The following is a 22,840-nucleotide window of genomic DNA, read 5'->3' as shown; positions in this document are numbered from 1 at the left end:
GTTTTAAAGATACATTAAAAAAAAAAAAATCTTGGTTGTTTAGGAATCACCAACTTTAACAATGAAAAACCAGAAAGTCAAATGGAAAGGTGAGGATAGAAAAAAACGCAAAGGTACAATGTAAAATAGCCCACGCAGGGTTTTTGCAGGGGTGCCTCTGAGACCCTGAGCTTCTTTCTCGTTGTAGGACTGCAGGTAAATCTTCCTCCTGCATAAATCATGGGAGCACTCTGACGTATTATTTTGGTAAACTCTGTTTGGCAAGCAAAACACACGCACACACCTGCGAACAATCGGTGGGAGGTCCACCTGTAGGTCCCAGCAGCGGCGGAGGCAGGCTGGTGAGTCCTCCTTCTGCCACCGTCACCATAGCCGAGAGAAACCAGTCGGACGTCCTCTGCGCCTCCGGTTCACACATTGCAGGATTCAGACGCGCAACGGGAGGAATGCGAGGCAAAAATCGGTGTTTATTTGGACTTTTGGATGAGAGAACTTCCTTTTAACGCGTGCGTTTTGATTTCGAGAGTCTCCGGAGCCCATAAAAAGGCTTTAAAATGTCTCACCAGCAGCGACTTGTTCAGCTCTCAGCAGCTTCGCTGGCTGTAGTTTTCGGCACGGACGAGGAGAGTGTGCGCGCCGGCGGAGGGAAACTCGGCGGCACCGGTGCGAACGGTCAGGAGATTTTCGATGACTTTAAAGCGCAAAACTCGCGAAGTTTCTGGAATAAGAGACTGGTCAAGGCTATAGCTGAGGTGTACTTTCAGGGATGGATGGAAAACTTCGTGCTTTTCATTCAAGGCAACGCCAGCAACTTGGAGGTGCTGAGGGAAGCGTGGATGCGCAGGGCTTTGAGGTCACCGAAGGGATTTATCATTAAAGCTGTCGGTATGTGAGCGAAATGTCCACAAAACACACTTGAAAGAAGAAGCAGCAGAACGTGTGTATACGCCACTGTCCCGTTTGCAATGCAAATAAGGTGATAGGACTCATTCAGCGCAGTGAACAGCTTCTATTCATGTAATGGCACAAGGTGTTTTTTCTTTAAAGGGGCTCTTTATTGTAATCACACCACCAACAACACGTTTACCACCCTGAGACAGATGTGTGAAAGCTGTAAAGTGTGACTGACACAGAGCTGGCGCAGTGGAACTCCACAAGTTGTAGAAGTTGTAGCAGTAAAAGTGGAGTTTACATTATTTTAGGTTTATTATTGTAGGTAGGATCTCTAAAGAGACAACGTGTTGCCTGCTTCATCACTTTGATCTGTTCAGTTTGCTTGGAAGACTATGTTTCTAACTAGACCCCCACCCCACCCATCAAACCCCTCAAATGTCTGGTGTGTTTGGGAGAACTGCATCCCAAATCCGTCTGTTACTGACACAGTCATATGTTTACCCCAGCTTGTTAACAAACCTCCCTGTAATTGCTCCTAATTGCCCCCCTCTTCTCTGGCTGTGCTTTAAAGCAGCATATAGCGACACAGAAACAATGGAAATGGGGCAGAAACCTTTATGCAGCCTCCTATAGCATGATCTCACAGGCTGTAAATGTCTGACAGCACTGACCCCTGGAGAAAACGACAACCTTGTGTGGATTTTAGAGCTAATGACCTTATTCTTAACTGATACGTCCTTTTCCCCCCCCTTACTTTAATCTGTAGGTTTTTACAAATAAATGTGTGGGGACTAATACTTGACCACTTTTAAAATTACACAATTATGACATGAAAGTTAAAATCTCCAAAGGGTGTAGAAGGTGTTTTTCCAAATCTTGGCTGTTCGGGCAGTGTCCCAGTGTTGCAGCTGCCTTCCAACAGCTTCCCGGCTGCTTGCGGTACTGACGTTTCCCGGTCTGTCTCCAGAGTAGTGCCTTTTGTCTGGATGTGTGCCTTCTGCTGTCTTACCTGCTGACTTTGCGTCAGCTCTGCGAGACTGAGCAGTTCACAGACAAGCAAATGAAGGAATGTGAAGGGGAGGAAGAGACCACACAGAGGGAGACCCTGGGAGGGCGTGGACTGACTGAGAGAGGGAGAGGGTGGAGGCTGACATGCCATCCCACTGAGCAACCCCTCCTGGCCCTGACAAACAAACACCACATGGGCCAAAGGTGATGTTGCACCTATTGTTATGCACGGTCCAAAAGGTGTGCACGTTCATGCGTGAGCTCGTGTTCGAATGTGTTCTCCACAGCAGATGCAAACACGTCTGCGTGTGGAAATACCACCTCCTTCTCATCCTTAACAAATCCTTCTCCTCACACTGCAGAAATTTGTATGGAAATAAGCTCTGGCAGGTTGTCAGAGCCTGGTTTACAGTCTTCTCGCTGAGAGCTGGTCAGCAGTGAATCACTGAGCAACTGCCTGCCGACCGCAGCCGCTTTTCTGTTACCCAGGATTAATGTCCCTCCGTTTCATGGCCAGTGTGGGACTGTGGAAGTCAGACTCCTAGATTGATATCAGGCATGGACTTAAGGCCTTGACATTGTCCTGATATAAATATGTCAGCTCGAAAACACAAAATGTTATAAGTTATGGGCTACAGTGAATTTCAAATAGCCCTATTTCCTTTCTCAGGTCAGAGGAAGGTTCAGACTTTACTGCAGTGTGGAAGTTTTTTGTGTGTAAGGAACGCCTAATTTAAGAGATGCTCAGCTGAAGCTAACCAGATGTAGGCAAAGTTAGTTAAGATTGTCTAAAAAGAGACAAAGAAAGAGAGACGCAGGTGACATAGATGGTCCTGCCTGGTTATCTGTGCTGATAGTCTCAGTGTAGAGAGATTGGCTTGTGGTCCCATCACACACTCACCCACTCCCACTGAGGTAAACAATCAGTGTGAGAAGTTGGTATGGAGTGTTATTAACGTGGGCAATGGACCCAGTGGAACTGAGGATCTCTGATTAAACTAACTCTTGTCTGCAGGGCATTCTCTCATTCTTCATCCAGTGTCCTTCTGCAGGATAATAGCACTGTGGGGTTAGAGGTGGGGATAGCTCAGTAGGTAGAGTGGTGGCCCCATGATCGGAAGGTCGGGGGTTCGACTCCACTGAACGGTTACCCTGAGGTACCCCTGAGCAAGGTACCGTCCCTACACACTGCTCCCCGGGCGCTGCACTGGTGGCTGCCCACTGCTTCACTGGGTGAATGGGTTAAATGCAGAGGAACTATTTCCCTATGGGGACTAACACGCACACTTATTTATACTGTAAAACCAGCTCACTTATGACTAGTGTGAGCATTTAGTTTACTGGAAATGCAGCGCAGTTACAGTACCTCAATTATCACCCATTTATGACATGTGCTATATTTACTACAATTTGTGTGGATAACATCTATTGAAATGGCTGCAGGTATTATGATGCTTAATATGTGGAGCTGGATAAAGCACCACAGCTGTAGTTTTTAAAGACTATTCCAGTAAAGGGTGATCTGGAACTGCATCAAAATGGAGTTGTAATCAAGAGGGAAAAAAACAAGACTGTGGGATCTGGAGATTTTTTACACCACCTTAACAGCTTGTTTTTTGTTAAAGGGACGGTTTATTTTCAATCAGTGAGTTGCCTTAACAGAAAATGCCTGTTGTGGGTTAAACGTGCTTGAGCAAAGCATTCGATAATTAGCTCTATACCTTGACTGTGGAGCTAGAGTGGTTTATCTAGACTTGCATAAAGACAAAGCCTAAAACAGTCCACATGAAACAAACAAGCACATCAGTTTGTGGGTACTTTTAAGAATCTTTTCAAACTTCAGGATGAGCAGGCTTGCTTCTCCTTACTCTTTCTCCGTAATTAAAAGGAAGTCAGTGTCATGAAATTCTCAGTAAGAGGGTAAAAAAGTTTTTTTTACTCCCCCAAAAAGTACAACTCTTAATTTAATCCAATTGTAGCTTCTTATTGCTCATTAAAATGCTCAAAGCACGTTGTTGGCTTTGTTTAAATTTAATTCTTTAATTCTCAGCGGTAAACCACTCCAGCTGTCCCTTTGAAACCAGAGGCTCGGTAATGACTTTTAGCTGGTTCTGCATTATTTAGTGTGCCACTATTGTCCCCCGCAGCAGGATGAGCATGGAGACACAGGCTTAAACATTTATATGGAGTAAGCCACCGGTGTAATGAGGTGTTCTGTATCCTTTCTACTGTCAGTCTCTGCAAACCTTCTTTCCTTTGAACGCAGGCGTAAACAAGTCTTCTCACCTCTGTCGGTGAAATCGCTACTTTTCAGCACATCTGTGTCATTCTTTGAGCACTGTAAGGCATGACTAAGCTGCTCTTTTTAAGCCAAGTTTCTTTTTTTAAATGGTATGTTTCATTTAACTTGCCATACCATGAGGTGGTGATGCATTCCTGAAATGCTTCATTTACTCTTGAGATCATTTCCTGAGCTTGCAGCTATGCAAGTCTCATTTCTGCCCTTTACTTTTCACTTGAAAGTGTTGTATTTTCACACCAGGGGTTTCTCCTTTCATGGGGGTATTTTGTCAGAGTCTCAAAGCGCTCCGCTAATAGTCATAACTCTTCCAGATGTTAGCTTATTAACCATGACACCCCCTTGCCCGCCCCTAAATGGCCCACCCTGTCCTAACTAAGCAGCACAGGTCAAAGGTTACAGCCTTCTTGCTAACAAGGTACCTCGGGGTTATTTAGTTTCAGAGGGTTTTATAGAAAGAAACATACATTTAAACAGTATCCAGGTGTTCTTTGCTCACTGCGTTTCTGCTTACGTCTCAGTATTTTACCCACCGGGTTACAAATGTGCACTTGTGAATGGACATGTCAGGCCTGCATTGATCAATATTACTGGTAACATTATTGCTATTCATTCACTATATATATATACTATAACGGTCTACTTTTAGATAACAATTTCAACCTCTTATTTAAGTTTATTCTTTTTTTTTTTTAAATTAAAACTATTACTTTAAGCTTGCTATTTCAGTGTCAGGTGATCATTATTACTTCTATCCAGCTATTTAGTTTTTTATCCTTTCCTGCAACAGTGTCAATCATTGCCATAAGTTAACCATTAGTGTTGGCTAAAGCAAACTTCCTTTTGACCACCTATTGAAATTTGATCAGCTTATAACGAATAATCACATTTATCTTTGTTTTTCACACTCAGTTTTATGACAGTGGCCGTGGTTTCAAAGAGGTCCTAAGGTATGAATTTAAAACTATTTGTATACCAATCAGCTGTGTGAATGTTTTAACATCTGCCATAAATGTTGCTTTGTTGGTCAGAAAACATCTCATTGCACTGCCAAGATGAGAGATGAGGCATGTTGTAGATGCAGTTTGCAGGATCTGTAACAAGTGCTGAATTGGAGTGTTAAGAAAGGAAAATTCCATTAAATTCTAGTGTTAAACTGAATCTTTTTCCCTAAAATTGCAAAATAGGGCAACGGTTTAGGTAGTATTTGCATGTTTGAAGTGCCTTCTTGCCTCGTTCATATCTATAAATAACCAGTTTAAAGGGAAATTAATTAAATTGTAACTTGAAAGGAGTCTCTGTGATTTTTGTGCATATTATTTAAGTTTCAAATTGCTTTTCAAATTGCATTATTAGTGTAAGATGATTAGGATGCAGCCTTTTACAATCACTTTTACTGATTTTGCTTTTGGCGAGATATTTTTCTACATTTATCTACAACATTTTTTTTAGTTCCTGTGGCTGCAAAAATAGCTTAGCAAATAATTCAAAAACCTTGACCTGTATTCTCAGATGTGACCCTCCGTGTGTGTGTATGAAGGACTCTGCATGTGCATGCAGTCCTGCCACATCATTTGTTTGCCACATCCTTTCCCATTAAGCAGGAAGCTAACCCCGGTGCGAATCAGGCATGTCGGCCTCTGCATCGACCCAAACACTGGGCTCACCCGCAGCGGCTGAGTGGACCAATGCCAACAATAACAGTTAAGGAGTTTCCTCTTCATCCCTGAGCTTATGCACCCTGTCAGTAACAGCTTAGGTTTCCCTTGGTGGAGTTATCTTTATTCAGTCTCCGGTCAGACTACATTGCATTAAACTCTGCATCACTATTAATGTTCAGTTTCCTGACAGGATGTTGTCTTTGCTTCATGTAGCAGTAATACATGCAAAGGTATGCTAACATTGGTTCAGTAATAGCAAGGTGCTGTGTTATTGAATTTCAAGAGTGGAAGATACTTCCAAGAAACTACGACAGAGCTGATGATTTTAAGGGCATTGTGGAGTGATGGATCACATGGTGGATAGCGGATGGGAGCTGTGCTCCAAACGCTGGGATAATAAACACTGGAATCTGCTGCACCTTCAGCTCAGTTTAAAGGAGAGGAAATGGGTTTCATCTGCAACCAATGACTACTATCACTCATGATTAATGTGTGGATCTGCTGAAAATATTCCTCGATGCTGGGTGTATATGTTTTTGTGGTGGGGTGTCAGTGGGGAAATGTCACATGTATGGAGTAGGAGTGAAAATACCCAGATCTTTCAGGAAGACAAGCTGGAGATTTAGGGCCTCCTGTCTTTGTCTGAGCTCCAAGCTTGGCAAAGTGTCAGAAAAATGCAAAGCAATATACTGTACAGGTCTTTAAAATGGGCCATTAAGAGTAAATGCTGAATATAGAGGAATCCTAAGAAAGAACCTTGGGGTACACCGTTTGTTAAACACACAAAAGACCTCATGTGGGACACTTCTTTTCACAGTGATAGTTGTATTCAAAATAGTTGCGAAACCATCCCCACACAGCTGGATCACAGTCTGAAAGTCTTGAAAACATCTGTGAATCAGTGACTGAATCAGTTGCTAGTTAAGTATCCGGAAACATCACAGCAGTGTCTTTGATTTTTTCCAGCAGAGGTCCAACATAAGGTAATGGCTGAGCTGGTGCTATGTTTGTCTTGATCCGAAGCCAGACTGATACACAAAGAGGATAGGATTTCCTTTCTGGATGCATGCCCTCGAATGCTGAACAAAAAATGTTAAATGATGTTATAAAATTTTGGAAATTGAACTGCCTCTTAGTTACATTACTACTTTAGGGTTAAACACGAGGTATTATTTAAACGTATCCTTATGCATTCCTCACTGAGTGCATTTACTTTGAGGCCAAACATCTGGCTAAACCGTGACTTTTTGTCTTATCTTGAAGAAATAAGCTCTTTCATTGAAATATATGCATATATTTATCTTTTTTATCAGTCTCAGAATTAAATTACAAAGCGATGCAATATTTTTTTCTTCCTTTTTGCACAAAGGCGTATTCAGTCAAGTGTTTTACATTTTCTTTAACAGCAGAAGCTTTTCAGACCCAATGATTTTTTTCAGTAGTATTGTTTTGTGCTAGTCCTTATGGGTAACCTAATAACCATCAGGCTTAACAGGTTCATACTGAATACCAGGAGCACCAAGAGAATCAGTTGGGTACTTGATGCTAATCTTTTAATATAAAGAAGTTAAAGCCTTTAAGGCTTTCATGCCAAAAAATAGATCATAAATAAAAAACTAGAAAAAGTTGCATTAACTGCAAAAATGCCGGGTGAATGCCATGTAGCGGAAATATGTGCTGAAAACAGCTGAAAAAGCGTAATTATCTGCTGAAAAAAGAAAACTGTCTGCTGAAGATGGCTTTATTTGGAAGGGTACACTAAAGAGTGTCAAGAAAGCAAAGGCAGCACGAGCGGCGAAGACATGCAGTAACAGCCATAGGTAGGATTCGAACCTTGCTCATCTCAGTGAGGCAAACGGGCAGTCTTCCCAGAGAGAGACATGACGAGAGAAAAAACGGCTTCAATTCCAGGGTTTGAAATCTGAGAGAAGGACAGATTTCTGAAACAAACATAATTAATGGGAAAATGGTAAACTTAAAAAAAAATTTCTTTCACCATGAGCATCAGGAGTGTCTGAAGATATATTGGCACAAGACTCATGTGTCTGGAGTCCACGGTTTAGGAGATATGACCAGTTGAAATGTTAAAAAGCATAATATTTTAAAAAGTATAAATGTTATGAGCACCAAAGGATATAGCTGGCATAAGCAGAAATAGCAGAGCAGTTTAAGACTTGAGTGGTGAAAATAGCACCAAAACTGTGGCCATAGTTAAGCAGCAAAGAATAAAGAAACAAACTCAATAGGTTGAATGCCTTCAGCATTCACCCAATAAAATTTGCAACAAGATGCAGTATAGGTATTTTTCTTTTTAAGTAAAATGGCTCTGCTCTAGTTCTTCAACTCTGGTGGTGTCATTTGCACCAGCGAGTATGTTAGCTTATGTATAAATAATTGTAACCCTTCTTTTGAAATGGAAAAAAGTCCCCCTGAAAGTGCAACAATAATCTCTGGTATGCATCTTTAACTGTGCATTTTCTGTAAAGAGGAAATATAATAGTTTTGCCTTGAACACTTCAGATGTGGGCTGGAACAAAGCCGAGATGAATAGTTTCTCAGGGTAATGGGACCAATTTGGCCAGAGACACTGCAGAGGACTAGTTTTTATACATTAAAGAACAAAGGAAAGGTACTGTGGCACAGAAATGGATCCGGCAGACTTGGAGGTAATGTTCAAGTTCATCAAAGCAGATGAGAACCAGAAACGTGGCGGTGTGGTCCACTTAGTCTGAAGAGGTATGAAGTGAAAGATTGAGAAAATAAATTGTCGGTAAAGCTGTGCTTTAACTCTGTCTGATGGCATTGGCATAAATTGAAATCATGCTACACTTAAGATGTTTTTGGTATAAAATACAGCCCTGTTTACCTGAGGTCTGCTGTTAAACACCTGGTCAGGTGTGTTTCCTATTTCACCAGGACGTGATGACGGGGTTCCTGCTCACTAGCTTAGTGCCAGGTCACTTTTATGAGCAGGATTGCTTTTCCAATTGTTCTTCTTGTGAATCAGACGGTAAAAGCATTATTTTATGCCATTACAGCTGCAGGGATTTGCAAGCAAGATTTGCGGTGACCCACTATAAACCACTAGATCTTTTGAGCTCGGTGAATGACAGTTTGAGAAGCTTAGTCACAGGCTCTTTGTGCTTACTTGCCAACATACATTAAATATCAAAGGCCCGCTTTGGCAAACTTTGTCTCGAGACTGTGGCTGTTACAGAAACGACACTTTTGCTGCTGTTTCTTCTTTTTCTTTGTTTTCGTATTGGACGTGGCAGGTCGCTGCCACAGTAAAGGTTTCTATGGTGATGTGGGACAACACAAACCCAGCCTGGGTTTTTCTTCGTTGCTCATGGTTTTAGCTCATGAATTTTCTTTAGTCGAGATGTTTTGACTTTTATCAGCTTTTATTCAGCTGTTTATTTTAAGATGTTGCAGTGCTTGTATGCCAATGAAGGGGCTAAATTGCCATTTTAATGTACCAACCCCCCCTCCCAAAGAAAACAAGCAAACACAGTCCATATTTGACCTTTTTTCTCCCACCTTGATTCCTCTCTTGCACTGCACTCTCTGATTCTGAACCATGAATAGGTCAGATTAAATATTTACCTAATGCAGCTAAATGTTTGGGCTAAAATGCAGGTTTTATTGGGAGGAATCAATCAATAAAGCTGTAAAATGCCCAGTGGCTCAGCATTTATAGCTTGATGTGTTAGACACAGGAAGCTCATGGATGGTAATTTTACGGCAAATTCTATAATAGATATTTATTTCATTGACGTTTTTGCTTAATGCTAGGCTTTTGGGGTGAAAGCGCAGTGTCGCCACACTGGGAGAGGTTTCATTGCTGGGATATTTGCTCTGTGATTGCTTTCTGAAGGGATCTTTTCACTCAGTTTATTGGGCCATTTAACTGCAACGCCCACGTCTGTGTTCTTATGTGAGTTAAAGACACAAACTCATAAAGCACTTTTAAAAAGTGCAGCACACACACATGTATAGGAAGGAAGGCAAGGGCGGGGTCACGGAGCCCTGCTTGTCCAAAATACCAAGGACAAAGGGACGGGTGGGAATTTAGCACATAAATTAGAAATCTGACAAAATGTTTGACATTGTGTCACCAAGGTTGACTGAATCTTGCATGTACAGTTAGCAGATTTACTGTAGCACATAGTTAAACTGACTTAGTGAGGAAGAGATAAGGAATGACTTTAGTCTGTTGGGGCAGGCTTTGAGATCTCGCTGAATGCCATGCTGTGTGTCTTTAATGAGGGAGAGAGAAGATTATCCTGTTTGCCTCCTGGAGCCTACAAGATTAGACGATAGCAGGATGAGATAAGACGGTGGGCGTCTTTGAGTAGTTTGTGTTCCTAGAGGGCTACTGAATGAGGGACTGTCTAAATCATACCTAAAATTTGAGTTAAATTTTACCTGCAGCAGTGCAAAGATGAAAGGTCAATAGTAGATTGCATACAACACAGCTCTGAATCAGGTGCTTCTCGGCTCAAGGACAGAAAACATTCAGGAAGCAAGGGACTCATGCACACTGAGCAGCCTTCAATGATCCAAACTATGGGGTCATTCATTAAAGGCTGTATATAAAAGATTCATGTAGTAACTGTTATGTAACTCATTGGTGTGAATTGGTCAATTTGACATTTTTGGCTTTTGAAATCTTGATTTTTGAGCCAAAAGTTACCATATTTAATTAAGAGGTTGGAGTGCTAAGTTAAGAGCTAATGCTTTCGAGCCTGGTTATAGGAAAACGGTAGTTGCGGTGCAACCAAAATGATTGCAAGTTCACTGCACACATTTACAGTCTTGTTGCCTTCGAAATGGTTGCATCCACAGGGGATAGGAATCAGGTGTGTGACCTCTCGTACTCAGTTGCCATCTTCAAAGTGACTTTGTGATAGCGATAGGACTGAGTTGGTCTGTTATCAGTTTGCAGTTGAGTCAACCTGGTAATTACACATGCTCTGTTGTGTCATGACAGAGTGATTGACTTTGATAAATCGCTAAAATCACAAATCTGTTGTCTTCTGTTCCATCTACATTCAAAGAAATTCACATTCATTACATACAATCAAAGTCCAACCAGAATCTCTGATGGAGAAATTCACAAATTCCTCCACAAACGTGCTCAGTAACCTTGCTTTCACGTAGGAATATAACCAGAGTACAGACAGTTAAGTCCAGTCCTCTAATGGGAAGAGATGCTTTGCAGATGAGTAGCACTCATCTGCACTAACTCAAATTGATTGCAATGTACTGGCCAGCTGTTTGTGATTGTTAAATAGATGTGGCAACTAATTGAAACAGAAAATTCAATTAGCAAGCTATAACTGTATGGCATATGATAGCATTGCGCAGAAACAGATAACAGTTTATTTACTATTTAAGTGGCAATGAAATTCAGACTAATTTTATTGTTTCAATTAAAGGTCAAATATATTTCTTTTACAAGGTTGTAAACACATTTAATTTCAGTGAAAATAATTGACATGCTAGGCTCTGAATACAGCTTTAAGTGGCCATTCAAGGGTTTACAGTTTTAGTGAATTTCAGGTTGTCTTATTTTATTTTTGTGTTTGAGGTTAAACAAAGACCCTATGAGCCAGCTCTGTGAGGCAGAGCTAAATATTATCAGTAGAAGTAGTACAGTAGAAAACAAAGCTAACGTGTTAATGTTAGCTAGCTGTTAGCTAGTTTAACTTACATGCTAACAACTACACATTAGCAGAAAACATAAAAATACCTGAGGGTGATTGGACTGCGGTTAGTTTTCGGGTATTTGGGCAAATAAAGACATGGACAAGCTAAAGTTTTAGTTAAAAAATTGTTGCTGTGACATTGTGTAACAAACCATCCGGTTGTTATTCAGACATTTGCTAAATGATGACACTAGAGAAAAATTCTCATGCACTTTTAGCCTCAAATGTCATGGCAATCCATACAAATATTTTTAAGATATTTCATATATTTATTGGTAGTCCAATAAACATTTCCATCACTACAACAGTGTGACTAATGGGCATACAGGATAATAACCAATATTTCACATTAATGCGCAGTCTGTTTATATTTACAGGAATCTTGTACTGTTCCAAGGCATAACTTAAAGCCAGTACATCACATGTTTTTTGTTATCGAGGGCTGGTGATGATCAGGAACGGAAGACTTTGCTAGAGTTTCACTTCTTGGCAAAATATCATTAAATATTAAAATGTCAGCTAAACGGTTGAAATGTTAAATGATATACAAGCTGTTGTGAGACTTTTTTTTTTAATTAATCGTTTTAATTTTTGCTCTGTGTTTCTGAAAATGTATGGGCTCTATTGTCTGTGCATACTTGTGATGTTTTCTTTCTGCATTGTGCAGAAACCAACATGTTTGATCATATTAGTGAGTTTCATAAAGTTAGGTGCTTCTAGTCTTTGAATATTGCTATTAATTTATGGCACGTCCACTGAGAAGTCCATAAACAGAAGATTTTTGCCTTCTCTGCATTGAGTAAAGATCATTTAGAGATAGTTTGACAGTGGTGCAATTTATGGCAGGTCTGCAGCATGTGCTTTACGGTGTGGTGCAGTATTTTACTCCAAGAGACTTAAGGTAATGCAATCACGTATGAAATGAGACTCAAGAGGCTCTAAGGTCTGCTAACACCATGTGAGCCATGTGAATACATGTGGTATTGATTAGTGTCAGCAGCCAAAAGTATCTCAGTGGGGATCGAGGAGAGAAGGTCTCTGTCAGTCATTGCTGCAATATGAACAGTCGGCTTTAGATATTTTTCATTTTGTTCCCCAGGCAGCAGTTTATTCTCACATGGAAAACTTATGACACTGGAAGAATGTTTTTTAGGTCTGCAAGGGGCAGAAATCATAGTGTGGACTTTGTCGCTTTATTTTAATATTTGGGGTAATGCTGTTCATGAAACAAAAATCAGGCTCGTTATATAAAATCACAATGATCTTTTAATTTCAAGTTATTTTAATACAAACCAGCATGTGATTTAAGCATTGCACCCCTGAGAAAGAAACTCATGCTCCTATTCCTGTAGGAACAAGATGGAAAGGATAACTATAACATTGCTTAAACTGTTTTTCTTTCTGCATATTTATTGTGTATCTGCATGAACAATCGTGTGAAAAAAGAGCTTTCTCAGGACTGTAAACATTCGAATAAATACACATTTTTTTCTGTACGACTTTATCAGGCTTACATTTTTATGGACGAATTTTAGCATACTCTTCTTTCAATTCATTAATGTTTGCAGGCATTTGTTTATGCAAAGCTCTCTTAAGGTGTCAATCAAGTTGAGCTCCAGAGTTTAACTGGACTTTGACGGGACCATTGTGATTCTTTGTTTTGTTGTTGTTGTTGATTTCCTGCTGTGCTTGGGATCATTGTCCTACTAAACAATCAACAGCTCAACTGCTCCCCAGTTTCTGCCAGGTCAGCTTGAGCTGTCAGACATTACTTTGATATCCACAGGAGTTTATGTTACATCAGATTCTCAGGTCCTGTGGCTGCAAAACAAACCCAAATAATCACACCGCCACCTCCGCACATGACAACTGGTATTACGTGTTTGTGTTGATATGCTGTGTTTGGATTTTCACCAGATGTGATCTAGTTCATTATGGCCAAACATCTCCACTTTGGTCTAATCTGTTTAAATGTCTGTCTAAAGTCTTGTGGTTTGTTCAGATGCAACTTTACAAGCCTAAGTCATGCTGCCATGTTAATTTTTAGAAAGAAGAGGCTGGCAAACTTCACAAACACACACCTGAATGCTGCAGATTAGCAAACTTTGAGGGCATTCGTATAGGTGCTCCATCCATAAATCACGTGCATTTGATTAGTAGCACCTGGCTGCTACTTACCCTTTTAATGTATATGAAAACAGTGAGGGTGTTTTTCACAGGCATCTCTGCAGGTATTTGAAAACTTTCATTTTCACAGAAAAAGAATTAGCTCAGATTAGCTCAATTTAATTCATTCCCCAAAAAAAATGTTTTTAAACTTGAAGGTTGCAGAGAGCTGCACAAACCAATATTCCACATTTTATACAAGCTGAGAGCAGATAACCCTTTTACAAGGTTATATCGACCTGCTACTCCTTCTGTTAACTGGCATTAACACAATGCTCGTCCCCGTTTTGATTCTCAAGCTGCTATTTTCCCTGTCTCGCCCTTATGACACAGGGTTCGGTTGCCATGGTGCCCAGCCGGGTATTCATGCTGTGTATGACAAAGGGTTTAATGTCGGTGGCCCGGTCTTGGATTACAGCAACACAGAGATCTGCTCCCCCTGGAGAGGAGGCGGTTACAACGCTGAACCTTTTCGACAGTCACGCCTGCTAATGTTAGACTCAATAAACACGGATCCTCAGCCGGCCCCATCCTTCCATTACAGCAATATTTCCCACATCTGAACTCCTACAGGTGTTTTTTGTCATGTCTTGCACCAGCATTTCAATGTAGTTGGAATTCATTGCATGTAACAAACCTATTGCATGAATATATTTGCATTTAGCCTCTTTAGAAGAACAAATCGTAATAGCATGGGTCCTACAGGATATCATGCATTAAACCAGGACACGATCGAAGAGGATAACAATCAATCCACTGAAATTACCTCTGTGCAAAGAGAAGATTAGTTTGTTGATTCCCTCTGATTAGGATGTTAATTATTTGCCTCCCACTCTAACCTTGCTGACATTTTCACTGTTGACTGTGTTTGTATGTGGTTTCTATGCAGACAGCCTGCCAGACATTCCTATAGGAAGTTAACGACAATGAGGAGCTAAGTCAGCAGCACTAATTTACTGCCAGGGAGACCACTGTTGAGATATCCGCTCTGAGGTTTAGACAGCTTAATGTCTTGTCTCAGCTGGGGGAAGGCAGCTTTTATTTTCTTTTACAATCCCTCATAGGATCAGTTTTGCAAAGAAAGACCTCTGCCTGTGAACCTTACGAGCATTAAGTGAACCCCATGTGCTGATAATTGTTTTGTTACTTTTTTAGGTTCACATATTCCTTCCATTTTTTTTTAATTAACTGAAATGCAGGACCATTTGTAGTGATTAAAATATTATGTTAACAGTGCTTTTAGGCTACTTATTATTCATTTGTGTGGCTAAAAGCTGTTATGCAGGGTCTTTTTCCAACTTCTTTCCCTTTTTGTAAAAAGTTTAAGTCTTAACCCGATCTTAACCTTAGTTTTCATGTTTATATATGCAAAGAAGCCAGAATGTTTTAATTGTACCAATATGTAATTTCATATCACATATTTTAACACTGGATTACATTTATGGTCGTGTGGTAGATTGTACACACTGATTAAGTCATTTTTTCCCATATAAAATCTGTCAAAACATTCTGTGGTCGTAATGCAAGCGCTGAGATGATGAAAAATAAGTGATTTTGACTAATGACACGTTGCTCTTGAAAGAATAGTTTTTTTTGTAAACTTGCCTGCATCTGTCATCATGTGTGTGATACGTATGCGTGTTCTCATTCTTTACTATAGCAGATATTTGATTAGCTGTATATTTTCCCTGCCTCAGACAAAAGTGGTTCAAGTGTGAGGGTTGTAAATGTTTAGCTTACATCACGTGGTGAGCTTGGCAGTGCTATTGAATGAATGCCCCAGGGCTGATGAGGAAATCACTCACAGTCATACAAGTGTGACATTTATACACAAAACACTGTTGTCAACACAAGCAGTCTCCAAAAGTTCCAAGTGGTCACGTAGCTGAATTTAATTAGTTGTGTGTGTGTGTTTGTGTGTGTTAACTTTACACTCAAGTTTTCATGTTAGGACTCAAGTAGCATTTTTGATGGATTGCATTTTCTTTTTTCCTGTTTATCATCTTTTGCACTCCTTTCTCTGGTGTGGTGTAGATGATTAACTAAAACCAGTTTTCCACTCCGATGGGTAAGGTTCTGTCCATGACTTTGTAAGTCTAATCATTCATCAGCAGTGGGTTTGAGACCCTTGGTCAGCTGGCTGGTTGTAAGCTGTATGCTGGGATAACATTGTTGTTAGCATGTCAACATTGTAGATCATTTCTTTCCCCCCTTTTATGTTAGTTTGCAAGACATAAGTTATCCACTGCAGCAAAACCCACATTCTCCTCGTACTCATTACCACATCAAATCCACCCACCACTACTGTTAACCTAATATATGTGAACTCTACTCTGTAATTAATACTCAGCACCCTCTAAAAGTAAACATTGCTGATATTATGCTATGTCTTCTGGTTTTGGCTGGCCTTTGCACCCTCTTTGGAGAAATCTTCTAGAAATTTTGCTGCTTTCCTTCCTGGAACCCAGATCGAGCTGCAAATGTCTGTCCCTATGATGTTACCTCACTTTGTAGGAAAAAGAAGATTGCGTGTCGTGACACTGGTACTAGTAACTGCCTCTTGTCTCTGAACACAGTAATACATTAACCAAATGAGAAACTTTCATGTAACCAGTCTCCATTCATTTCCCCTTCATTCAGTCCACTCTTATAAATATGCTGTTAAAGAGTCCCCTCAATATGATCCCAACCCTCTAATCCCTGCTTCTCCATGTGTGAAAGTTCATGTTGGTCTAAAGTTTCCTAAAATGTCTGGTTAGCTTCAGGTTTTATGATTGAAAGCTTTGTGGCTTTTTAATAGGCTCCCACAGTTTGTTTGCACGATAAACGAAGGTCTGTAAAGTTGTGCAGATTGCTGGGATATTGTGATATGAAGTGCACATTTAAAGAATCAATTTCATACTATTTTTGCAGAGACAAATGTTTCCAAGACCCCTTTTCATAGTGTCTCTCAGGTTTAGTAACATGTTTGTCTAGGGGCAGCTCCTAGATGTGTAGGTCTCTATGGTATGGGGGCAGGATATCTGATCTGCCCAGCAGGCAGAGCTGTGGTCATTTCTGTGGGAGTAATGGAATTCTGTGGTCAGTCCCAGTACCCATGGAATTCCAAAAGCAGTCAGGCATGGTTCATATAACTCACATAAATAGACCACCTTGGTCATGATTTAGGAGGTGGTTGGGACAGGAATGTCAACTTCAGTACTTTGAGTTGTTTTCACTGGCAGCGCAAGTCAGAGAGAGACCCTCTGTCCCAGGTGTGTTTATATCTCCTGCAGCAGGCCCACCTGTTCCACCCAGTAATCTGCTGGTGTGTGTGTGTGTTTTTCAGGTGACCTGTCCCCAGTGCAGATGTCGCCTGTTCCTCAGTCCCAGTTCATTCCCCTGGCTGAGGTGTTGTGCTCAGTCATCTCAGACATGAACTCTTCCCAGATCACCGTCAGTCAAGACTCACTTGTCAACTACATGAGCAAAGCTCATCCAGGTAATCCATGAAATACTGCCACAGCTTACTTGAGAAATGAATAGTTAGGCAAGAACATTGGACCTCGTTGTCTAACAGTGCACACACAAATCTGTGCGTATAAAAATTTCATGCACAAATGAGCGATTTATCAGTATTTTTGTAGCGGAGTTTGTTTGTACTCTATGAAAAAATTAGAAGTGCCTCTGACCGTGTGTAGAAATAACGAAGACTTTAGAAAATGCTTAGAAAATGTTAAAACACACCTTTAAACTCAATAGCAATACTACTACTACCAATAATAATAACAACAATAATAATAATAATGATAATGTTGCCTTTTGGTCATTAGTTGCAGTTTTCCAAAAACACTGTGTTACAAAATGCACAGAATCCCAATTAAATAAAAAATAGAATTTAAAAAAATACTATTTCAAGAAAACAAAAATTAAAAAATTATTAAGTAAATGGAAAAATCAAGGGTTTAACTTTTAATCATATTTCAGTATTTTCTTATCTCATAATTAAATGATCTTGTATTTCATTAAAGGGATTATATCATTGCTAGATGTCAACACTTATCGTCTTAATTTTTTTACCAGCTGAGTAGAAAGGCACTATATAAGTGCCAGTCCTTGAGCCACAGTGAGTGTCTAAGGGGAAATTATATTAAGAACCTCTGTTACTTCAGCTGCAGCATTACTTTATTTAGTTTTTCTCAAGAACGAAATAGGTCAGTGCGCATGTTTCATAAATCTCATATACTAATATGGGAGCAGTATTTTCTTTTCTTTACAAGCAGTTAATTTTTTCATTTTATCGAGCATTTTATGACATATGCTGCTTTTGGACAGCGAGGCCTTCATTTGTTTGTACGCATGGTCAGTGGCACTACTAAATGTATTTGTATTTGTGAATTAAAAAATAATAATAAACCACTGATTTATGCGTGAAACGTTCACATGCACAATTAGTGCACAGATCTGCGGGTATGCACTATTGATCATCAAGGTACTTTGGCCAGAGCAAAGAAAGCCATAGAACTGTTTTCAGCATTTGTTCTGGGCTAAGCTAAATGGCTGCTGGCTGTAGCTTCATAGTTTTCAGTTATGCATTAGAGATTTGGAATTATAAGCATTTCATCTCTTTTGGCCTTAATTGCATTCCCTTTTTGTGTCTCAGGGATAACCATCCCCACTCAGGACATCCTCTATAACGCTTTAGGCAATCTGATCAAGGAACGCAAGATTTACCACACAGGCGAGGGCTACTTCATCGTCACTCCACAGACTTATTTCATCACCAACAACATGGTCAGAGAGAAGAACTGGTGGACTTCTTCTTCGGCAGATGACGCTCCTTTACCTCCTCCCGTTACTTACCTGCTAAGTAACGACATCTGCGTCGAGAGCACACAAACGCCCCCAGTCGCCCACTGCAAGTCCTGCAGCTGTTTTAGCCCCCTCCAAATCTCCACTAATGCCACGACTGCTCCAGCAACTGTCCCTCCCTCCACCGTCCCAGATCAGCATTCCGTGTCCGTGTCCATAAGCGAATGCACGGGGAAAAGCTTAAAGTGGCCGCGACCTTTAGATCACAAACCCACCGTGCAACATCAGTCCACCTCCACTGCAGCAGATTGTCAGGCAAGTGAGATCAGCAAGACTACAGCCACTACTAACGCCACCAGCCGCAAAGAAAAAGATAAACCAGGGAGGAGGTTTGGGCTCAGTTTGTTCCGGAGGAATGGAGGAAAAAAGGAGAAACCGAAGAAGGAGTATGCATCTTTTTCAGGCCAGTTCCCTCCAGAAGAGTGGCCTGTAAGAGACGAGGATGACCTGAACAACTTACCCCGTGATCTGGAGCATGCAATCATCAAACGCATCAACCCTGAGCTAACTGTGGACAATCTGACACGCCATACCGTCCTCATGAAGAAGCTGGAGGAGAGAAGGGAGAGAGGGATAGAAAAAGTGCTGGACAAGGGTGTTGATAAAGATGATAAGGGAGTTGACAAGGGAATGTCTACTGAGGTATTGGCATCTTCAAAACTGAGGCATCATCACTCATCCAAGGCAGGAGCAGGCAAAAGATCTGCTCAGAAAGCCTCTCGCAGCAAGAGGAGGAGCCACTCGTCCAAAGAGAAGCACAGGGAAAAGGAGAAGGACAAGGTTAAGAACAAAGCTTCCATATGTGCGGACAATTATCCAGAGGGGGAGGATTTGATCCCTACGCGGCTCAGAGTGGAAATCGCTGTTGATGAACCAGTTCAAGTGGAAGAATGTGGAACTGCTGAGGGAAAGTCTCTTTATAAGAAACGCATTGAAAACCCTTTCCAGGCACATCCGCTGAAAGAAGCCGAGAACAGAATTCCCGCTGCCAGAGAGCACAGAAGACGAGAGGTGAAAGAGCACAAGACTTCGGGATCAGGGAGGAAGGACCGAACGAGTCATCGCTCCAAATCTTGGGACCCACACCGAGCCAGACTGATGGCAGCAGATGGAGAGAATGAAGGGAAATTCACTACATCTGAAGAACAATACAACTGCAACCCTGAGAGGGACTTTAGTGCTGATCTTCTTTTCCAGTCGGACACGAAGCCCAGCAGAGAGCTGCCACTAAACTACAGCTCAGTCTACCCACAGAGCAGTACGCTTCGCATAGATGACAAGGTCAGACAGAGAGAGGACAGAGAGAGCAAACATTTTCAGGATGCCCCAGAATATGACAGTATGCCAGATCGCAGCCAAAATATAGTTGGAAGTGTTCCTAACATCCAGCAGTATTCCAGTGCTAATGCCTCTCTCTCCACCCATCCCTATGAGCTTGCCATAATAAACAATGCATATGATCCAAATCTGCCATGGCCCAAGCCCTCTTTACAGCGGAAACATTCCCTCAGACTCTCCAACCCACAAAAAGACAGCACACAGAGGCCTAATGAGCTCTCTGAAACTACAGAGACCCAGAACCTGCAAGAGATCAGACCTGTCACTGTCAATAACAGAGAGCAAAGAGCCATGAGCCTGGGAGAAAGGCTGGAACTGACATCTAACAGCACTGCCTTGGTAACAGACACTGATGGCTTTACAGAGGACGACTGCAGACTCTATCAGAGAGCAGCCGATCAGGAGGATGATGATGCCTGCAGCTCATTGTGCCTGAATGACGATGAGGTTACAGAGGATGCAAGTAAGTACACAGCAGGTGGTGCGGACTATCAGGGTCACCAGCTGGTTTACCAAAACCGCGACTCTAATCTGAAGTATCAGGGACCACACAGTCGCCATTTTAAATCCAACTTTCACCAGCCAGAAATCACCTTAATGCAGGGGTCAGCAGATCAAATTTCTCTGGCAGTCCAGAGGGAAGATACCCTCAGCCCGTCCAGACCTGAAGACACCAGCTGGAGACTCCATCGTCAACACCAGAAGATCAGATCACCAAGAACCGAAAGCAAATCCAGCCCAAAATGGGATGCAGCGATCCAGGGAGAAAGACAGCACAAAGATGACCTTGATTTGGACTGTTCAGAAGCATGTGAAGTTGGAGACAGTAGCATCTTTGACTACTGCCAGACTAGCGAGATCGAATCGGACACAGAGACTGTGAGGAAGTCGGCTGATGAAGGTGACGGTGAGTCTGCTCACTGGGCAGCTGAGGTGGAGAAGAAGGAGGAGGAAGAGAAGCATGTACCTCAGGCCCACAGGGCTGCTCTGAGCATGCCCGATGGAGCTAGAGGGCCAGACGTTAGGGAAGCTGTGGAAACGGGAGAGAATCAGAGCATCACAGGAGACAGCGGTATAGATTCTCCAAGGTGAGTCTCTCTCTTTAAATCGCTTTTTATAAATAAGATAATGAGGTGATACTGAATCTTAACAAATCCACTGATCCCAACCCAGATGCACGATCTCTTGTGGTCAGAGTTTTGACTACTTTTCACACCTCTGACTCATGTCTTTCCTATTGTGAGCCCACATCAGACTGCATCCTCCACATATTTCTGGAGGGGTTTTGGGCAGAATAAACACCATACTGAGGTTAGTTAACCTCTGGGTTACGTGTCTGCGGTTGGCCATGCTCTCAAGTTGATGTTTTTTCTTATAAAGTAAATTGCAATAAAGCTGAACAAACACCTTGTGGCCACTTATAGCATCCAGTATTTGAACAGAAGGGAGTCATTTATGATAATTATGTATAATTGCTGTGCGGTACTTAAACACTCATGTTATAATCAAAGAGGAAGAAAGGAGTTCTTTTTTTCTTTTTTTTTGCCATTGAACTCGCCGTGCACCCTGGTGTGTAGGTAGAGGCAGGGAGTGCACGACCACGTCACATACGTTACTGAAGTGGTGTATTTTTCCTCCACAGGACCCGGGTCAGCTTGGCGTCTAGCAACACTGTCATTCTTGAAGGCCTCAAGAGAAGAGGCTTTTTGCAGAACCTGGAGAAACTGCATTCGAAGAGCAGTGCCATTCGAGCACAGAGCTCACTGCTGCAGCTGACTCCTGTCATGAACGTGTAGCAGGCTTGAACTTCACGTTGGACCTTCACAGGCCTCATCTGGAAGAGGCCTCAAACCTCGTAGTTATATACGACTGTTAGTAATATATCCGATATCACAGTTTTATGCATATCTTCACATAATGATAGCCATTGCTAAAGAGGCATGTGTACAGGTGTACAGTATATATTTTGTGTTTTTGTAAATAACTTTGTGATATGCCATGGTGCATGGTGTATTAGCAGCACTGTGTCATTTAAATGTACAGTTTTCCTTCTCTACAGCTCTAGTGTTGCCCTTTTTCTTTCTCATCATGTAGAAATTACTACAAATAAAACTGTATATATAAACCCACATTGTCTTGAAATGGACGTCTCCATATGAAACATTTTACCAACACAATATGAGTGCCTGCAAGAATTATTTTACGCTATGCTATCAGTGTAACTGGCCCCAGTTCATCCATTCGTTTCTTCTGCCTTTCCAACTCAGGATCATGGGGCAGCTGGAGTTGGGTGAAACTGGGCTGGTTGCCAGTCTGTGGCAGGACTAACACAAAAGGAGAGACAAGCATTCACACACACGTTCACACATACGGCCAATTAACAACTAATTAGCCTAACATGCTTGTCCCTCAAATGTGGGAGGAAGCTGGAGAGACCGACGGCATGCATGTAAACTTCATACAGAAATACCCTGGGATTCAAACCCTGGGATCTTCTTGCTGTCAGGCAACGGCACTGAACAGCTCTGCTTTTATTAAACTGGTAGATATTTCTTAAAACAGACAGATTCTAATGTATTTTATTTTTGTGAATAAATGAATTAAAAAATATGTTGTTGGGTTTTAAGAAGCAAGTAAATTTCGGGGGTTCACTATCTTGTCTAAGGATGGTTCAACCTGCAGGTTGGAGGAGCCGATGATCAAACCACCAATCTTCATAACAGCGGATAACCTACTCTTGCTCTTGAACCACAGCCACCCCAGTGCAAATATCCATGTGTCTGCATAACCTCAGTGTTTCTGAGGGTTACGTGACAATGAGTCCTCAGCCTTGAACGTCTGCCTCAGCAGACTTAGGTCACCCTGCAGTTGAGAATGAATATAAACCAGTGTAGTGGTGAGCGTGGGAGACA

At 41.5% G+C, this 22,840-nt stretch overlaps 1 protein-coding gene across 1 annotated transcript; it reads left to right on the top strand.

Moving 5' to 3' along the window:
• Window positions 1-357: 357 nt before the first annotated feature.
• On the top strand, window positions 358-22,471 carry stox1 (storkhead box 1). Its single transcript, XM_085428084.1, has 4 exons — window positions 358-885; window positions 17,068-17,220; window positions 18,382-21,016; window positions 21,571-22,471. Exons 1-4 carry the CDS (start codon window positions 555-557, stop codon window positions 21,722-21,724), a joined length of 3,273 nt encoding a protein of 1,090 aa, XP_085284210.1. The 5' UTR covers window positions 358-554; the 3' UTR covers window positions 21,725-22,471.
• Window positions 22,472-22,840: the final 369 nt, after the last annotated feature.

Source organism: Rhamphochromis longiceps, linkage group LG13, assembly GCF_057381845.1.
Source record: "Rhamphochromis longiceps isolate RC_006_pf linkage group LG13, R_longiceps_female_GT1.1, whole genome shotgun sequence".
Lineage (NCBI taxonomy): Eukaryota > Metazoa > Chordata > Actinopteri > Cichliformes > Cichlidae > Rhamphochromis > Rhamphochromis longiceps.
This window is presented reverse-complemented; position numbering and strand designations above follow the sequence as displayed.